This window comes from Trachurus japonicus, chromosome 13, assembly GCF_045865225.1.
Source record: "Trachurus japonicus isolate A0001 chromosome 13, Traja_1.0".
Classification (NCBI taxonomy): domain Eukaryota; kingdom Metazoa; phylum Chordata; class Actinopteri; order Carangiformes; family Carangidae; genus Trachurus; species Trachurus japonicus.
In genome coordinates, this window is record NC_140919.1 from 44,649,137 (window position 1) to 44,667,127 (window position 17,991).

At 46.5% G+C, this 17,991-nt stretch overlaps 1 protein-coding gene across 1 annotated transcript in view; it reads left to right on the top strand.

Annotated features, from left to right (window-relative positions):
- nlrx1 (NLR family member X1) overlaps positions 1-17,991 on the top strand; it is a 130,846-nt gene that overhangs the window by 25,395 nt on the left and 87,460 nt on the right. The window contains 7 exon segments of the mRNA XM_085796606.1: positions 1,024-1,400; positions 2,243-2,441; positions 3,653-3,836; positions 7,195-7,290; positions 8,109-8,195; positions 12,309-12,560; positions 13,094-13,307. Coding sequence (XP_085652732.1) covers positions 1,024-1,400; positions 2,243-2,441; positions 3,653-3,836; positions 7,195-7,290; positions 8,109-8,195; positions 12,309-12,560; positions 13,094-13,307 — 1,409 coding nt within the window.

Consider the following 17,991-nt stretch of genomic DNA (forward strand, 5'->3'; position numbering starts at 1 on the left):
GCCCCTAATATTTATGAGTATCAATGTTTTCTCCCGGCCCTAATATTTATGAGTGTCGATGTTTTCTCCCACCCTTAATATTTATGAGTGTCGATGTTTTCTCCCACCCTTAATATTTATGAGTATCGATGTTTCCTCCCGGCCCTAATATTTATGAGTGTCGATGTTTCCTCCCACCCTTAATATTTATGAGTGTCGATGTTTCCTCCCACCCTTAATATTTATGAGTATCGATGTTTCCTCCCACCCTTAATATTTATGAGTATCGATGTTTCCTCCCGGCCCTAATATTTATGAGTGTCGATGTTTCCTCCCACCCTTAATATTTATGAGTGTCGATGTTTCCTCCCACCCTTAATATTTATGAGTATCGATGTTTCCTCCCACCCTTAATATTTATGAGTATCGATGTTTTCTCCCACCCTTAATATTTATGAGTGTCGATGTTTTCTCCCACCCTAAATATTTATGAGTATCGATGTTTCCTCCCGGCCCTAATATTTATGAGTGTCGATGTTTCCTCCCACCCCTAATATTTATGAGTGTCGATGTTTCCTCCCACCCTTAATATTTATGAGTATCGATGTTTCCTCCCACCCTTAATATTTATGAGTATCGATGTTTTCTCCCGCCCCTAATATTTATGAGTATCGATGTTTTCTCCCACCCTTAATATTTATGAGTGTCGATGTTTTCTCCCACCCTAAATATTTATGAGTATCGATGTTTCCTCCCGGCCCTAATATTTATGAGTGTCGATGTTTCCTCCCACCCCTAATATTTATGAGTGTCGATGTTTCCTCCCACCCCTAATATTTATGAGTGTCGATGTTTCCTCCCACCCTTAATATTTATGAGTGTCGATGTTTCCTCCCACCCCTAATATTTATGAGTATCGATGTTTTCTCCCACCCCTAATATTTATGAGTATCGATGTTTCCTCCCACCCCTAATATTTATGAGTGTCGATGTTTCCTCCCACCCCTAATATTTATGAGTATCGATGTTTTCTCCCGCCCCTAGCGGACGGGGGCAGACGCTTCCCGGAGGCGCTGGGCGAGAGCGAGGAGCAGCGCTACGTGTTCGCGGCGCCCGCCATGCAGGAGTACCTCGCCGCGCTCTACGTGGTCCTGGGCGAGAACAAGTCGGCTCTGGAGAAGCTGAGCCGCCGCGTCTCCGTGGCGATCGGCCAGGCCGGCGACGACGTCAGCGCCCTCATCGCCGTCTTCTCCAAGTTCATCCCGCTGCGCATCTTCGCCTTCGTCTTCAACCTGCTCAAGCTGTTCCCGCGCCTCTACGAGAAGATGATCGACGGCCGTAACCGCGGCGCCATCGCCCGGACGATGGCGGCGGAGATGTTCCGCAGCGAGGACAGCTACAACGAGGACGTGCTGGACCAGGTGGAGCAAAGCCTGCTGGGAGTGCACGGGCCACGGTTTACTAGAGCAGTGGTTCTCAACGTGGGGTCCGGGGACCCCCAGGGGTCCTTGAGAGGGTTGAAGAGGGTCCCCAACTTTTTCTTGAAATTTTACCAATTTTTCTAGAATTGTTAAACTTTTTTTTCTTTGAGAATATATATATATTAGATTTCTTTAAACTTTTTTTTTTAGAAATTTTACCACTCTTTTCTAGAAAATTTTTAACTTTTTTTGTTGACATGCTGTGTCTTCTCTAATAGACTCAGGGAGTCAGTGTCAAAGCCAGTCAGCTGTTGTCAAGGACGATTTAAAAAGTTGTCAAAATGTCACAAATTCTAATATCTAAACCAGTGGTTCTCAACGTGGGGTCCAGGGACCCCTAGGGGTCCTTGAGAGATTTGAAGGGGGTCCCCGATTTTTATTTTTTATTTAACCACTTTTTCTAGATTTTTTTTTGAGAAATTTTACCACTTTTTTCTATAAGATTTTTATTTTATTTTGAACATTTTTTTACGAGAAATTTCACCACTTTTTTTGGGGAGAACATTTTTACTTTCTTTTTCATTTTTACTTTTTTTTTGAGAATTTTTACCACTTCTTCCTAGAAATGTTTAAATGATTTTGGAGAAATTGGACCACTAAATTTGGTCCAATGGGGGTCCGTGGTCTAATTTGTGTCAATTTAGGGGTCCTTGGCGTACAAAAGGTTGAGAACCACTGATCTAAACAGAAATCTGGTAAAACATAAATTACATCTTGACAGCATGGAAATGTTGGTGATTTGTTTTTAACGATAAGTGTTTTTGCTTCACGTGCTGGACCAGGTGGAGCAAAGCCTGCTGGGAGTGCACGGGCCGCCGCCGCAGCAGCGCGGCGAGGCCCCGCCCTTCGAGCTCTACCCCATCTTCATGGGCGGACTGTTGCATTATGGGAACCGGGCGCTGCTGCAGCAGCTGGGCTGCAGCATCCAGAGCAGCACCGTGGTCCAGATCACACGGGCGCTCCGCAAGCACCTGGTCCGAGGTAACACACCGCTCAACACACACACACACACAGCTGCAGGGTTAAAGGGATAGTTCAACATTTAGTCAAATTGGCCCATTGCCATAGTCCCTATAGACCGAATCTCCTTGTTGTTTACAACTACTTCCTGGTAGAAAACCAGCTGTAATGTGAATGAGATCAATAGTAATGAACGAGAGTTTAGCTATATATCATATTTTTCACGCCCTATCACCGTTTAGACAAATCTGAAATGATTGAAGAAACATTACTATTTCTGTGTGTGTGTTTTGTGTTGCTATGTGTTGTATTTATTCAGTTTGGGGGAATCACAGTGTCTAGAAAGCATCAGTGGCTCAGCTGACAGGGACAGCTAACAGTAGCTAAGCTAACAGTAGCTAAGCTAACGGTAGCTAAGCTAACGGTAGCTAAGCTAACAGCGGTAGCTAAGCTAACAGCAGGACGTCAGCTGTTAAAACCCTCCCGTTGTGGGACACCACATGAAACTACTCCAGTTAGCTCAGTCATGTTGGAACTCAGATATCCGCTGGAGAAAATATTTTTTCATGGAGCGTTTATTGAGTCACTGAGTTATTAAAGTTAAACAGGTAGCTAACCGTTAGCCCGGCTAATCTATGATAACCATGACTAATTACAAAAATGTGCACACGTAAATAGTAATGTTTGTCCAGTCATTGGTTTTATAAACTTTACAAACATCAGATTAGTCTAAACGGTGATATAGTGACATGAAAAATTAGATAAATATAGTGAAACTCTCGTCCGTCACTATTGTTCTCATGCTGGTTTTCTACCTGGAAGTAGTTGTAAACAACAAGGAGATTCGTCCTATAGTCATAGCAGTAGGTTCGTTGTTTTAGAGGGAAATACAGAGTCTGCTTGATGAAAAACTGTCCCTGAAGGCAACGTGCATCAGTGGTTTTGCATGTATGTATTTCCCTCTAAAACAACTCTGTGTGGTAACGTTGTGTTATTATCTCATAGCGTGGTGAATGTGCAGCTCACTACTTAAGTACATATCCAGAGGATTTGTACTTTTCTTGAGTATTAGATTTCTTTGGTACTTATTACTCTTACTTGAATACATTTCCAAGACATAAACTGTGTCTCTGTCTGTCTCAGAGCTCAGTCAGTCTCTTGTCTCTGTCTCTGTCCCTGTCTCAGAGCTCAGTCAGCCTCTTGTCTCAGTAACGTGTCTGTCTCTGTCTCAGAGCTCAGTAAGCCTCAGCCTCCAGAGGAGATGATGGACCTGCTGGTTCTGCTCTACGAGTTCCAGAACCCCAGACTGACGGCCGAGGTCTTGTCCTCCATGAGGACCATCCGCCTGTCCAACGTCCGCATGACGTCCCTCAAGTGCTTCGTCCTGAGCTCCGTGCTGTCCTGCTGTCCGGCCAGGTGACGTCCCTTACTCTACACCCTTCATCTTCATCTTCATCTTCATCATCTTCAGAAGCACTTGGTCTAGTTCACTAGAGAGATACCGATGATGAAGAACCACCAGCTGAGCTCTGACTCTAGACCAGGGTTACTATAGTTCACTAAGACTAAGACTAGGGTTGTGTCCTAAACCCCTCCCTCCTCCCTCCTCCCTCCTCCCTACCCACTATGTAGTGAATTCAATATAGTGACTCACTGGTCAGATAAAAAAACATTTTCGGACACTACTCCGCCGCACAGTTAATGACGCATTATGTTGCGTAATTAAAACGTTCCGACTGCGATCGTAACGGCCGGTGAAGGTACCATGGATACCATGGTAACGGCCGGTGTAGAGGAGTAAAGCAATATATTAAGCGGTAATATATATATATTTAAGCATCAAAGATGTTCAATCAAACCCACATAGTTTGAAACAACATTCAAAACACACACAGCCAGTGTCACAACTAAGCATAAAGTCCGCTAGCTTAATGCTAACGTTAATGTAAAACACCATAGACGGGCTAACAGAAATTAGCATCGCTATCCAGAGTCTGTGGTCAGTTTATAACACTTGTTAGGAAATTTGCTCCGACGTTTGTTGTGGGAATCTGTGGAAGCTGCGACCGGACAACTCTGGCAGCTGGACACATTTATTGAGGCTGCTGCACTACTGCATTTATTTGGTAGCTACACCAGTCACTACTTCATTTATTTGGTAGCTACACCGGTCACTACTGCATTTATTTGGTAGCTACACCGGTCACTACTTCATTTATTTGGTAGCTACACCGGTCACTACTGCATTTATTTGGTAGCTATACCGGTCACTACTGCATTTATTTGGTAGCTACACCGGTCGCTACTGCATTTATTTGGTAGCTACACCGGTCACTACTGCATTTATTTAGTAGCTACACCGGTCACTACTGCATTTATTTGGTAGCTACACCGGTCACTACTTCATTTATTTGGTAGCTACACCGGTCACTATTGCATTTATTTGGTAGCTACACCGGTCACTACTGCATTTATTTGGTAGCTACACCGGTCGCTACTGCATTTATTTGGTAGCTACACCGGTCACTACTGCATTTATTTAGTAGCTACACCGGTCACTACTTCATTTATTTGGTAGCTACACCGGTCGCTCTGGGTCGCTGTGGTAACGGCGTCGATCCGTGACCGCAATGCATGATGGGATATCTTGCTCCGGTTAGTGACCATGGGATGTTCACTACATGTGGCGGTGAATTGTGGGATAGATTCAGTCACTAGATAGTGAACATTAATAATCACTGAACATTCAGACACCACTACAACATGGCGTGGTCACTATATAGTGAGTAGGGGGGGATTTCGGACACAGCCTAGAACTAGAACTAGAACTAGAACTAGTGAGATAAAAAAGAAAACTGAAAAACTCAATAATAATTCTAGCTGCTGTGCAGCGATGGGTCGGTCCGGGCTGTTTTTGGCAAATTCTGATCAACAAACAGGAGAATAGGAAGACAGGACAGTTGACCTTGTAATGTTCACTTTGCACCAGTTGAGGATTGAACCCACAACCTCGAGAACCAAAGACCGTTGTCTATCGCACTGAGCTAATTAGCAAGTGGCAATGCTACGGTGGCTTCACAAACTGAGTAAACCATTCACTGTCTGAAACCACTGTAAAAAGAGGTACAATTCTGACATGTATTTGTTAAACATCAACCGTGACTCTGAGATTTTGTACATTTGTTTCATAAAGACCATCTGGTATTTTAGTTAACGCCCTCCTTGGGTCTTGAATCCACATCCCCTGACACCAAGATCCAGCTGCTAACTCACTGAGCTAATTGTCTCCTAACTCACTGAGCTAATTGTCTCCTAACTCACTGAGCTAATTGTCTGGTAGTGAGACCTGCTGTGTGTCTTCTCTAATAGACTCAGGGAGTCACTGTCCGGACAGCTGCTGTCAAGGAAGATTTAAAAAGTTGTCAAAATGTCAGAAATTCTAATATCTAAACAGAAATGTGATAATACATAAATTGCATCTAGACAGCATGGAAATGTTGGTGATTAGTTTTTAATGATAAGTGTTTTGCTTCACAAGAGAAAATCTGATATTTAAAAATACTACTCTAACATTGACTGTAGTTGTTCCCATGAGAGCAGAAGTCAAAATGTTCTCAAAAATTCAGTTTTTTAGATAAAATTCTGATATTTGCCAAACGTCATCAACCATGAGTCCAAAATATTGTCTGCCCGGAGCCTAATAAAACTAACTAGAAAATTTGTGTGTGTGTGTGTGTGTGTTGGATGTGTGTGTCCATTTGTGTGTGTGACCGACAGACAGACAGAGAGAATGTGTGTGCGTTGCCATGGTGAGGTTACCATGGTGAGGTTGCCATGTTGAGGTTACCATGTAACTGTTGGCTGGTGGCTTTAAGGCATGGTGGCAGCTTTAACCATAGGCTTTAACTGCTCTGTGACACCCTCAAACAGATATAATCTACGACAAATCTGTACTTAGTACGAGCAAAAGGTATACATTTTCCGAACCATAAGACCTTGCTGAACGCGTCCATGTCACTTTGGTGTTTCTAGAGTAAAAATTGTTGATTGTGTCGCAGGTTGGAAACTTTGGGATGTTTAGAAAATCAGCGCCTACTTTTGAATGGGAGTCAATGAGAGGAAGAGAGGGAACTGGCCGCACTCAGAGGCTCCCAGTTTAAATTCTGTAAGTCTCTCTGATATTTTGAGCACATGATATGAGAGATAACAAGTGTGTCTACAAATTCTGAAAAAATCATGTGTGTAGAGTGTAAATTGTGGCCGGGCCGAGTGTGGAAAGAGAAAAAATCTGGAGTTTTTCTGGCCTCTCTCCCACTCTAACCGATGATGTCACGTGCTCTGGCACGAACATTCCGTGCAATACACACCCATTATAATCTCATAATTTCTCCAAAAATGATCATGGTCATTGAACAGGGATTGATCAAAAACTATATGACCTATCAAAACGTGGAGTAATACGACAATACACAAGACTTGTGTCTACTGTTTAAAGTTTAAATGGAGTCTCTAGGTGAAAGTATGCCTGAGCAGTAGACGTTTGTTAAACTCCAATGATTGGTCTTTTTCACTCTTTTTTTTCCGCCCGTCCCATTGACTTACATGCAAATTTTTGCGCAGTTAGCGGTTGAGAAAAGTAACAGCACACCGATCCTGATCGAACCGCACGTTTTGATAGATAACTTGTCCTGCAACTCAGGACTAGTAGCCAACCGAAATTTGTCCGGAATAAGAAGAAGAAAAAATCTTGTCCTCTGTCCCCTGTCCTCTGCAGCTACCAGCTGGAGGAACTGGACTTGTCCTCCTGTCTCCTGTCCCATGAGCTGCTGCAGATTCTGTCTCCGGCCTTCAGACACACGCGCAGCCTCAAGTGAGTGAGAACCGACAGGAAGTGTGTGCATGGAGCCTTGTTGTAACCATGACGATGTGTAACTGTGATGTGTTGTAAAAGAAAGTAAGGACACCACCATTGACTCCCGTGGTAAGGGTTTAAGGGTTTAAGGGTTTAAGGGTTTAAGGGTTTAAGGGTTTAAGGGTTTTGCGCCCCTAGTGGCAGGATATGGGTATTGCAAAAGCGCCCAGAAAACTCATTCACTCCAATGTATGTGTGTTGCCCACTTGCTGGTAAATTGATGAAAACGGCCGTGTTTTTGTTTTTAGGTGTCTTGGTCATATCAGATTATACTTAGAATGTGTTTATTACAAAATGTAGATTGAAACATTAATGTAGACAACTGTTTTGTTTTTTACTGGCCTATGTGTTAATGTTTATCTGTAAAGGATCCTCAATGATGCTATTAACGTGGGTGATCTATAAATGTCCTTAACTTATTGAATTTTTTTACTACTTTTTATGTCTTGCTGTTGAATGATGATGTTTATTGTGCAGCTGAGAAACTCAATTTCCTTTGGGATAAATAAAGTATCTATCTATCTATCTATCTATCTATCTATCTATCTATCTATCTATCTATCTATCTAAAACACCACACTTGCTCATTCACCAACAATGCAGAGATCTTTTTGCAATACCCACATTCCTCCACCAGGAGGCGCTGCCATTGGACCGATGCCGTCCTTACTCTCTTTTATTCCAACGCTCTAGTTGTAACCATGACGATGTGTAACTGCAGTGACTGACAGCATGTGGTTGATGCATGTTGTGTGTCTGTGTTGTGTTGTCATCAGTCTGCAGTTCAACAGTCTGGGTCCAGAGTCCTGCTCCCTGCTCCGAGACCTTCTGCTGCAGCCCAAGAGTCCAATCACATCGCTACAGTAAGGCCACGCCCCCTTCTTCTCAGTAAGGCCACGCCCCCTTCTTCTCAGAGTCCAATCACATCGCTACAGTAAGGCCACGCCCCCTTCTCAGAGTCCAATCACATCGCTACAGTAAGGCCACGCCCCCTTCCTGTCAGTAAGGCCACGCCCCCTTCCTGTCAGTGAGGCCACGCCCCCTTCTTCTCAGAGTCCAATCACATCGCTAGAGTAAGGCCACGCCCCCTTCTTCTCAAAGTCCAATCACATCGCTACAGTAAGGACATGCCACCTTCTCAGAGTCCAATCACATCGCTACAGTAAGGCCACGCCCCCTTCTTCTCAGAGTCCAATCACATCGCTACAGTAAGGACATGCCCCCTTCTTCTCAGAGTCCAATCACATCGCTACAGTAAGGACATGCCCCCTTCTTCTCAGAGTCCAATCACATCGCTACAGTAAGGCCACGCCCCCTTCTTCTCAGAGTCCAATCACATCGCTACAGTAAGGCCACGCCCCCTTCTTCTCAGAGTCCAATCACATCATTTACAGTAAGGCCACGCCCCCTTCTTCTCAGAGTCCAATCACATCGCTACAGTAAGGACACGCCCCCTTCTTCTCAGAGTCCAATCGCATCGCTACAGTAAGGCCACGCCCCCTTCTCAGAGTCCAATCACATCGCTACAGTAAGGACACGCCCCCTTCTTCTCAGAGTCCAATCGCATCGCTACAGTAAGGACACGCCCCCTTCTTCTCAGAGTCCAATCACATCACTACAGTAAGGCCACGCCCCCTTCTTCTCAGAGTCCAATCACATCGCTACAGTAAGGCCACGCCCCCTTCTTCTCAGAGTCCAATCACATCACTACAGTAAGGACACGCCCCCTTCTCAGAGTCCAATCACATCACTACAGTAAGGCCACGCCCCCTTCTTCTCAGAGTCCAATCACATCGCTACAGTAAGGCCACGCCCCCTTCTTCTCAGAGTCCAATCACATCACTACAGTAAGGACACGCCCCCTTCTCAGAGTCCAATCACATCGCTACAGTAAGGCCACGCCCCCTTCTTCTCAGAGTCCAATCACATCACTACAGTAAGGACACGCCCCCTTCTCAGAGTCCAATCACATCACTACAGTAAGGACACGCCCCCTTCTCAGAGTCCAATCAAGGACACGCCCCCTTCTCAGAGTCCAATCACATCGCTACAGTAAGGACACGCCCCCTTCTCAGAGTCCAATCACATCGCTACAGTAAGGCCCCCTTCCTGTCAGTAAGGCCACGCCCCCTTCCTGTCAGTGAGGCCACGCCCCCTTCTTCTCAGAGTCCAATCACATCGCTAGAGTAAGGCCACGCCCCCTTCCTGTCAGTGAGGCCACGCCCCCTTCTTCTCAAAGTCCAATCACATCGCTACAGTAAGGACATGCCACCTTCTCAGAGTCCAATCACATCGCTACAGTAAGGCCACGCCCCCTTCTTCTCAGAGTCCAATCACATCGCTACAGTAAGGACATGCCCCCTTCTTCTCAGAGTCCAATCACATCGCTACAGTAAGGACATGCCCCCTTCTTCTCAGAGTCCAATCACATCGCTACAGTAAGGCCACGCCCCCTTCTTCTCAGAGTCCAATCACATCGCTACAGTAAGGCCACGCCCCCTTCTTCTCAGAGTCCAATCACATCATTTACGGTAAGGCCACGCCCCCTTCTTCTCAGAGTCCAATCACATCGCTACAGTAAGGACACGCCCCCTTCTTCTCAGAGTCCAATCGCATCGCTACAGTAAGGCCACGCCCCCTTCTCAGAGTCCAATCACATCGCTACAGTAAGGACACGCCCCCTTCTTCTCAGAGTCCAATCGCATCGCTACAGTAAGGACACGCCCCCTTCTTCTCAGAGTCCAATCACATCGCTACAGTAAGGCCACGCCCCCTTCTTCTCAGAGTCCAATCACATCACTACAGTAAGGACACGCCCCCTTCTCAGAGTCCAATCACATCACTACAGTAAGGCCACGCCCCCTTCTTCTCAGAGTCCAATCACATCACTACAGTAAGGACACGCCCCCTTCTCAGAGTCCAATCACATCACTACAGTAAGGCCACGCCCCCTTCTTCTCAGAGTCCAATCACATCGCTACAGTAAGGCCACGCCCCCTTCTTCTCAGAGTCCAATCACATCACTACAGTAAGGACACGCCCCCTTCTCAGAGTCCAATCACATCGCTACAGTAAGGCCACGCCCCCTTCTTCTCAGAGTCCAATCACATCACTACAGTAAGGACACGCCCCCTTCTCAGAGTCCAATCACATCACTACAGTAAGGACACGCCCCCTTCTCAGAGTCCAATCAAGGACACGCCCCCTTCTCAGAGTCCAATCACATCGCTACAGTAAGGACACGCCCCCTTCTCAGAGTCCAATCACATCGCTACAGTAAGGCCACGCCCCCTTCTTCTCAGAGTCCAATCACATCGCTACAGTAAGGCCACGCCCCCTTCTTCTCAGAGTCCAATCACATCGCTACAGTAAGGCCACGCCCCCTTCTCAGAGTCCAATCACATCGCTACAGTAAGGCCACGCCCCCTTCTTCTCAGAGTCCAATCACATCGCTACAGTAAGGCCACGCCCCCTTCTCAGAGTCCAATCACATCACTACAGTAAGGACACGCCCCCTTCTTCTCAGAGTCCAATCACATCGCTACAGTAAGGACACGCCCCCTTCTCAGAGTCCAATCACATCGCTACAGTAAGGCCACGCCCCCTTCTCAGAGTCCAATCACATCGCTACAGTAAGGACACGCCCCCTTCTTCTCAGAGTCCAATCACATCACTACAGTAAGGCCACGCCCCCTTCTCAGAGTCCAATCACATCGCTACAGTAAGGCCACGCCCCCTTCTCAGAGTCCAATCACATCGCTACAGTAAGGCCACGCCCCCTTCCTGTCAGTAAGGCCACGCCCCCTTCTTCTCAGAGTCCAATCACATCGCTACAGTAAGGCCACGCCCCCTTCTCAGAGTCCAATCACATCGCTACAGTAAGGACACGCCCCCTTCTTCTCAGAGTCCAATCACATCGCTACAGTAAGGACACGCCCCCTTCTCAGAGTCCAATCACATCACTACAGTAAGGACACGCCCCCTTCTCAGAGTCCAATCGCATCGCTACAGTAAGGACACACATAAAAACCACTGCTGGGATTAAACATTGACATTATCCCACAAAAACTGAGTTAAAATATTCTTGCTGTGTTGTTTAGGAATAAATATGAACATGTTTTCTTTGCTTTATTATTATTATTCAAGGTCTGAAAAGACTTGATAGTTTGTTATTTAGACTAGTTTAGTCATTAGCCAATAAAAGCTCTAAATGACAAGATTTTTATTTCCATTTTGGGAGAAATGTTGTCGGTATTTGATAGAATAAAACATAAAAAAATTTTATTTAATTTTACTCAAACACATAGCTATAAATAGTAAAACCAGAGAAACTGATCATTTTGGGAGTGGTCTCTTCATTTTTTCCAGAGCTGTATATAAATATATGGTAACACTTTACTTGAATAGGTATTCATCAGATTGACATAACAGCTGTCATAACCATCAATGAATACTTCTGACAGCTGTGGTTAAGTGTCATTCAGTAAGTTATGTCACTTTTGATGCAAAGTTGACATTATTTGAGATGTTTTTGTTCTGACAACTTGACATAAAGACAATTTAAACTGTCATATCAGACCTAATGGCCAAACTTTAAATAAATTATGTCAAGTTGTCAGAACAAAAACATCTCAAATAATGTCAACTTTGCATCAAAAGTGACATAACTTACTGACACTTAACGACAGCTGTCAGAAGTATTCATTGATGTTTATGACAGTGTTATGTCAATCTGATGAATACCTATTACAGTAAAGTGTTACCATAAATATATATGTTCCTGTTTGTGGATGAGTTGATGTGTTTCCCAGGTAACCATGACCCTGCCGGTGTGTTTGAGGTGTGTGGGAGTTTTGAAGACTTTCAGACTAACGACTGTTAACTGTGTTGGAGCAGAGTTGTGTTTCCATGGTAACAGACCAGCTAGCCCCTCCCCCTCCTGAAGTCTTGTGTCCCCGTGTCCTCTGTCTCCTCAGGCTGTGTGACAACCCTCTGCTGGACTCGGGGCTGTGCCGGCTGCTGGAGGCGTTGCCGGGCAACCGCGGCCTGGCCCGCCTCTCGCTGATGCACACGGGCGTGGGCGACGGCGGCGCGCGGCGGCTGGCCCTGAGCCTCCGGCTGCACCCGGACCTCCAGGAGATCAACGTGGCCTACAACGACATCGGAGACAACGCCGCGCTGGCGCTGGTGGACGCCTGCAGAGAGCACGCCACTGTACACACACTGCAGTGAGATACACACACCTACAATACACACACACACCACACACACAGACACACACTACACACACACACCACAGGTAGGGATTATAAAGGACCAATCATTAACCCCCCAGGAGAATTGTTTAAAATACTGAAGTCATCAGTTGTCGTCTCGTCCAGATGTTACATTTATTTAAATCGTTTTAATCATTTGACTTATTTGATGTGGTCACATGGTAAACTATTAACTATTATAATCTAATCTATTATTTTGGTTTGTTTATTTTATGTTTAAATTGCAATGTTGTGTTGTGTTACTTTGTTTTCGTTCCGTTTGAGTTGCACTCAACTTTGGTTCCGTCATTATATTTCCTGACGGTATTCAGGAAACGTTTCGGTCAATTAACCGTAGCGCTTAATGTCGCAGTTAATTGTGTAATCGAGTAATCGTGACATCCCTACACACACATGTACACACACACTACACACACTACACACACACACCACAGGTTCTGATACAGTGTGTGTGTGTGTGTGTGTGTGTGTGTGTGTGTGTGCAGCCTGTACCTGAACCCTCTCAGCGACGTGGGGAAACAGTCTCTGTACGTCCGCGGCGTTCCCAGCGGCGACGGCGGCGGCAGCGGGCGGCGGGTGAAGGTCCTGGCCTCGGTTACCGAGGGAACGGACCTGTCGGAGGACTGGCATCCCATCCTGCGCGTGATCCAGGAGAACGCCGCGACCTGGGACCGCACACGGGTCCAGCAGCAGCTCAAGGTACAGTCAGACATCCCATAATACAACCACCAGGGCTCACTGTCCAGTCAGACATCCCATAATACAACAACCAGGGCTCAGGTACAGTCAGACATCCCATAATACAACAACCAGGGTTCATTATACAGTCAGACATCCCATAATACAACAACCAGGGCTCATTATACAGTCAGACATCCCATAATACAACAAGCAGGGCTCACTGTCCAGTCAGACATCCCATTATACAACAACCAGGGCTCATTATACAGTCAGACATCCCATAATACAACAACCAGGGTTCATTATACAGTCAGACATCCCATTATACAACAACCAGGGCTGACTGTCCAGTCAGACATCCCATAATACAACAACCAGGGCTGACTGTCCAGTCAGACATCCCATAATACAACAACCAGGGCTCACTGTCCAGTCAGACATCCCATAATACAACAACCAGGGCTGACTGTCCAGTCAGACATCCCATAATACAACAACCAGGGTTCATTATACAGTCAGACATCCCATAATACAACAACCAGGGCTCATTATACAGTCAGACATCCCATAATACAACAACCAGGGCTCACTATCCACTCAGACATCCCATAATACAACAACCAGTCATCTGTCCGGTTTTGCCGGTTTGGTGGAATTGTACGTTTCCGTTTCCATGGTTTCAGTCATTGTCATAGTTACGGTAGCTTAACGCATGGATGGCTAATTTGCATACATACAGCACCTGGTCTAAACGTCGGGTAGAGCAGGTGTTCAGTCTTGTTAACATATTACAGTTAAAAAACGTAATATTAAGGTCTGAATGGAACCCATTGAGGCTATCAGCTAATTAGCCATACGCAATTGGATTATGAACTGTTTGTTCATACCTGCTCTACTAGCTGTGCCTTCACACCAAAAGCTTCCAAAGCATCAAAAACGCTCAAGGGTGGGCGTCAGACAAGACAGCTCCCAAAACTGCAAATATTTTCAGCCGCTTTGGCCGCTGACCAGGTGAGTGACGTCAAAGTTCGATCATGCTGGTCATTGGAGCCGAAATACAAAAAAAAGGGGAAAAAAGGAGCCGTCGGACGTCTCTATTCTGACTGTGCGTTCACACCAAAAGCTTCCAAAGCGTCAAAAACGCCGGAAGTCAATTCATTTTCAATGAGAGCCCGGCGACACTGAGCGACCAAAGCGTCAACAGGCGTCGCCGCGCTTCTAAAGCTTCCAAAGCTTCCAAAGCCTCCAAAGCTTCCAAAGCTTCCAAAGCCTCCAAAGCTTCCAAAGCTTCCAAAGCTTCCAAAGCGTCACCAGATGAGAAGTTGAACCATAGTTAACTTTAGGGTAATGAGCTATGACGCGGTTAAGCGGCCACCGGCGGCAGCCTGTCACAATAGAGATGTCCGTCGGCTGCCTTTGTTTTTAGGGCCCGAGCCTGTGTCAACGACCCAGGGAGGTCCCTATTGTTATTCGACATGCACATTAGTCGACGTGCCAGCCGACGAGTAACAACAAGTAAGCAAGCAAGTACTCAAGTACTGCATAGACCTGGCAGCAAAAACCCCAGATATTGTAATGTTTATTATTATTAGGGCCCGAGCGGCGACTGCAAGTCGCCCAGCGAAAGCCCTATTGTAATTGCTATGTTTATTAGGGCCCGAGCGGCGACTGCAAGTCGCCCAGCGAAAGCCCTATTGAAATCGCGCTGTTTATTAGGGCCCGAGCGGCGACTGCAAGTCGCCCAGCGAAAGCCCTTTTGAAATCGCGCTGTTTATTAGGGCCCGAGCCTGTGTCAACGACCCAGGGAGGTCCCTATTGTAATTCGACATCCACACCGATCACCGACAAGCAACAAGTAACCAAGCAAGTAATCAAGTACTCAAGTGACCTGGCAGGGAAAAAACGCTATCTTGAAATGCAAATGTTTATTATTATTATTATTATTATTATTATTATTATTAACTTCGAAGGCCATTTCGACCCCTTTCCCAAGCCGAGAAACGGACGAAATTTTGCACGCACGTGGGGCCTGTGGCAACTTAGCGTTGAGTGGTGGTCTCGCATGTGGGCGTGGCCAAATGGCAAAATAGCGCCCCCTACAAACTTGTCAAAAACCCATAGGGAAAAAAATGACGTTAATAAAAGCGGACAAAAGTCGGCACACATATTTATCAATGCAAGATGAACAAAAAATCCTTTTCTGGCGAAGCCCGAAACCCAACAGGAAGTCGGCCATTTTGCTTCAAAGTTTGTAAACGCAAAACGAACTCCTCCGAGGGGTTACGCCCGATCGGCTCCAAATTGGGTCCAGAACATCGCCAGACCTAGCTGAGCTTATCTTGTGCTCCGCAGGTCTGTAGCTCAAAGCGCTTGGCCTCTGGCGTGCCCCGAAGTTTGGCGACTGTTTCGGTGCTCGCCATGTAAATACGAACGGCTCTCATGCCCTCATACTTGATCGTAGACGCTTCAAACTTGGTGCAAAAATCTATGGAGAGACCCTGAACGATCCGACATATTATTTGCCGACGTCGCTCATAGCGCCCCCCGGTGGTAACAGGAAACGTACAAAAATTCGTTAAAAATACGTAGTTGACCAAATCGACTTCGTTACACTTCTAGTACATGCAGACCCGGATGGCGAAGCTACATCATGAACGCTTTGACCCTACGAGCAACGGCGTCCGTGTGCCGCCGCGGCGAAAGTGTATCATCCCAATTTAAATTTCGTTTGCCTTTCACGCGCACATACTTCGTCGTAGCCACTTGAAATTCAAAGGACATGACGTTGGCTCCTCCCTGAACGTTTTGATGTATCGACTTCCTGCCTGGCTCATAGCGCCCCCCGGTGGTAACAGGAAGTACGCAAAAATTCATTAAAAATCCATACTTCACCCGATCAACTTCATTCCACTTCTAATACATGCAGAACCAGTTGCTGAAGCTACATTATGAACGCTGTGAAGATACGACGAACGGCGTCCGTGTGCCGCCGCGGCGACTGACGATTTTTTATCGTACAATTACGTTTGCCTTTTTCGTGGCTTTAACGAAGTCGTGTCCTCACGAAATTTCATACACGGGTCAAGAATGGCGAGCTCTTTCAGGGGATAGAGTCGTTTCCCATGGGCGTGGCTAAATGCCTCAATAGCGCCCCCTAGAAGTTTTTCCGAATTTCTCCATAGACAAATTTCGCTTACTTTGTCGTACACATACGAAACTCGACACACACGTGTATCATACCCAAACATACAAAAAATTGAATTGGAGCCACGCCCTAAACCTAACAGGAAGTCGGCCATTTTGGTTAGCATTTCTTTGACGCAAAACGAACTCCTCCGAGGGAGTTCGCCCGATTGACTTCAAATTGGGTACAGAACATCTCCAGACCAAGCTGATTACGGCTTGTGCTCCGCAGGTGTGTAGGTCAAAAGGGCGTGGCTGCTAGGGCACGGCCAATTTGCCGAATTCAGCTAAGAAGTTTGCAATGCTATCACACCCACAGATTTGATCGCAGCGGCTTCAAACTTGGTGCACATGATGAGGGCGTGACCCTGAACGATCCGACATATTATTTTCCTACGTCACTCATTGCGCCCCCCGGTGGTAACAGGAAGTGCGCTAAAATTCATTAAAAAATACATCGTTGACCCCATCAACTTCATTCCACTTCTAAAACATGCCGAACAAGTTGGTGAAGGTATTTCATGAACGCTATGACGCTACGGCTAATGGCCCCCTTGTGGCGGCGACAGGAATAGCGCTCCACCGCGAACTGCCACCTCCCACGGATTTTGCCCGATTGACTTCATATTCGCTACAAGTCATCAGGAGACCGAGCTGGTCAAACACTATTAAAAGCTTTTCTCTACGTCAAACGGCGTGGCCGCTAGGGGCCGACAAAGTTGGTCAACTGCTCGTTTAGTCGCCATGCTATCACGTTTGCCTTCCACGCCCACATACTTGGTCGTAGTCACTTCAAAATTTCAGTACATGATCAGAGGCCCGCCCTCTACGCCTCCATTTGATCGTACGCTAGCTCGCTCAAGACGCCCCCTTGTGGACACAGGAAATGTCGCGTTTTGCATCGACATTGTCCGATCGGCTCGAAACTTCACATGTGTGATGAGGTCACGACCCCGAACGCAACGGCCCACATCCCGTTACCGCACCCTGGTGGACGAACCGTAAACCTGCCGTAACTCCATCGTACGTTGTCCGATTTGCTCGAAACTTCACGTGTTCGACGAGGGGACCGCCCTCGACGCAGCCGCCCGCGTCCGGTTGCGCGCGGGGGTTTTCGAAGAGCGGCCCGGGGGTAGCGGGGACGCCGAGTGGCGTGGAGCGAGGGCCCGTCATAGCCGCTTGCGGCTTTAATTATTAGGGCCCGAGCCTGTGTCAACGACCCAGGGAGGTCCCTATTGTTATTCGACATCCACATTAGTCGACGTGCCAGCCGACGAGTAACAACAAGTAAGCAAGCAAGTAATCAAGTACTCCACTGACCTGGCGCAAAATTCCCCGAAATGCAAGTGTTTATTTTTATTATTAGGGCCCGAGCCTGTGTCAACGACCCAGGGAGGTCCCTATTGTTATTCGACATCCACACCGATCACCGACAAGCAACAAGTAATCAAGCAAGTAATCAAGTAATCAAGTACTCAAGTGACCTGGTTGGAAAAAACGCTACCTTGAAATGCAAATG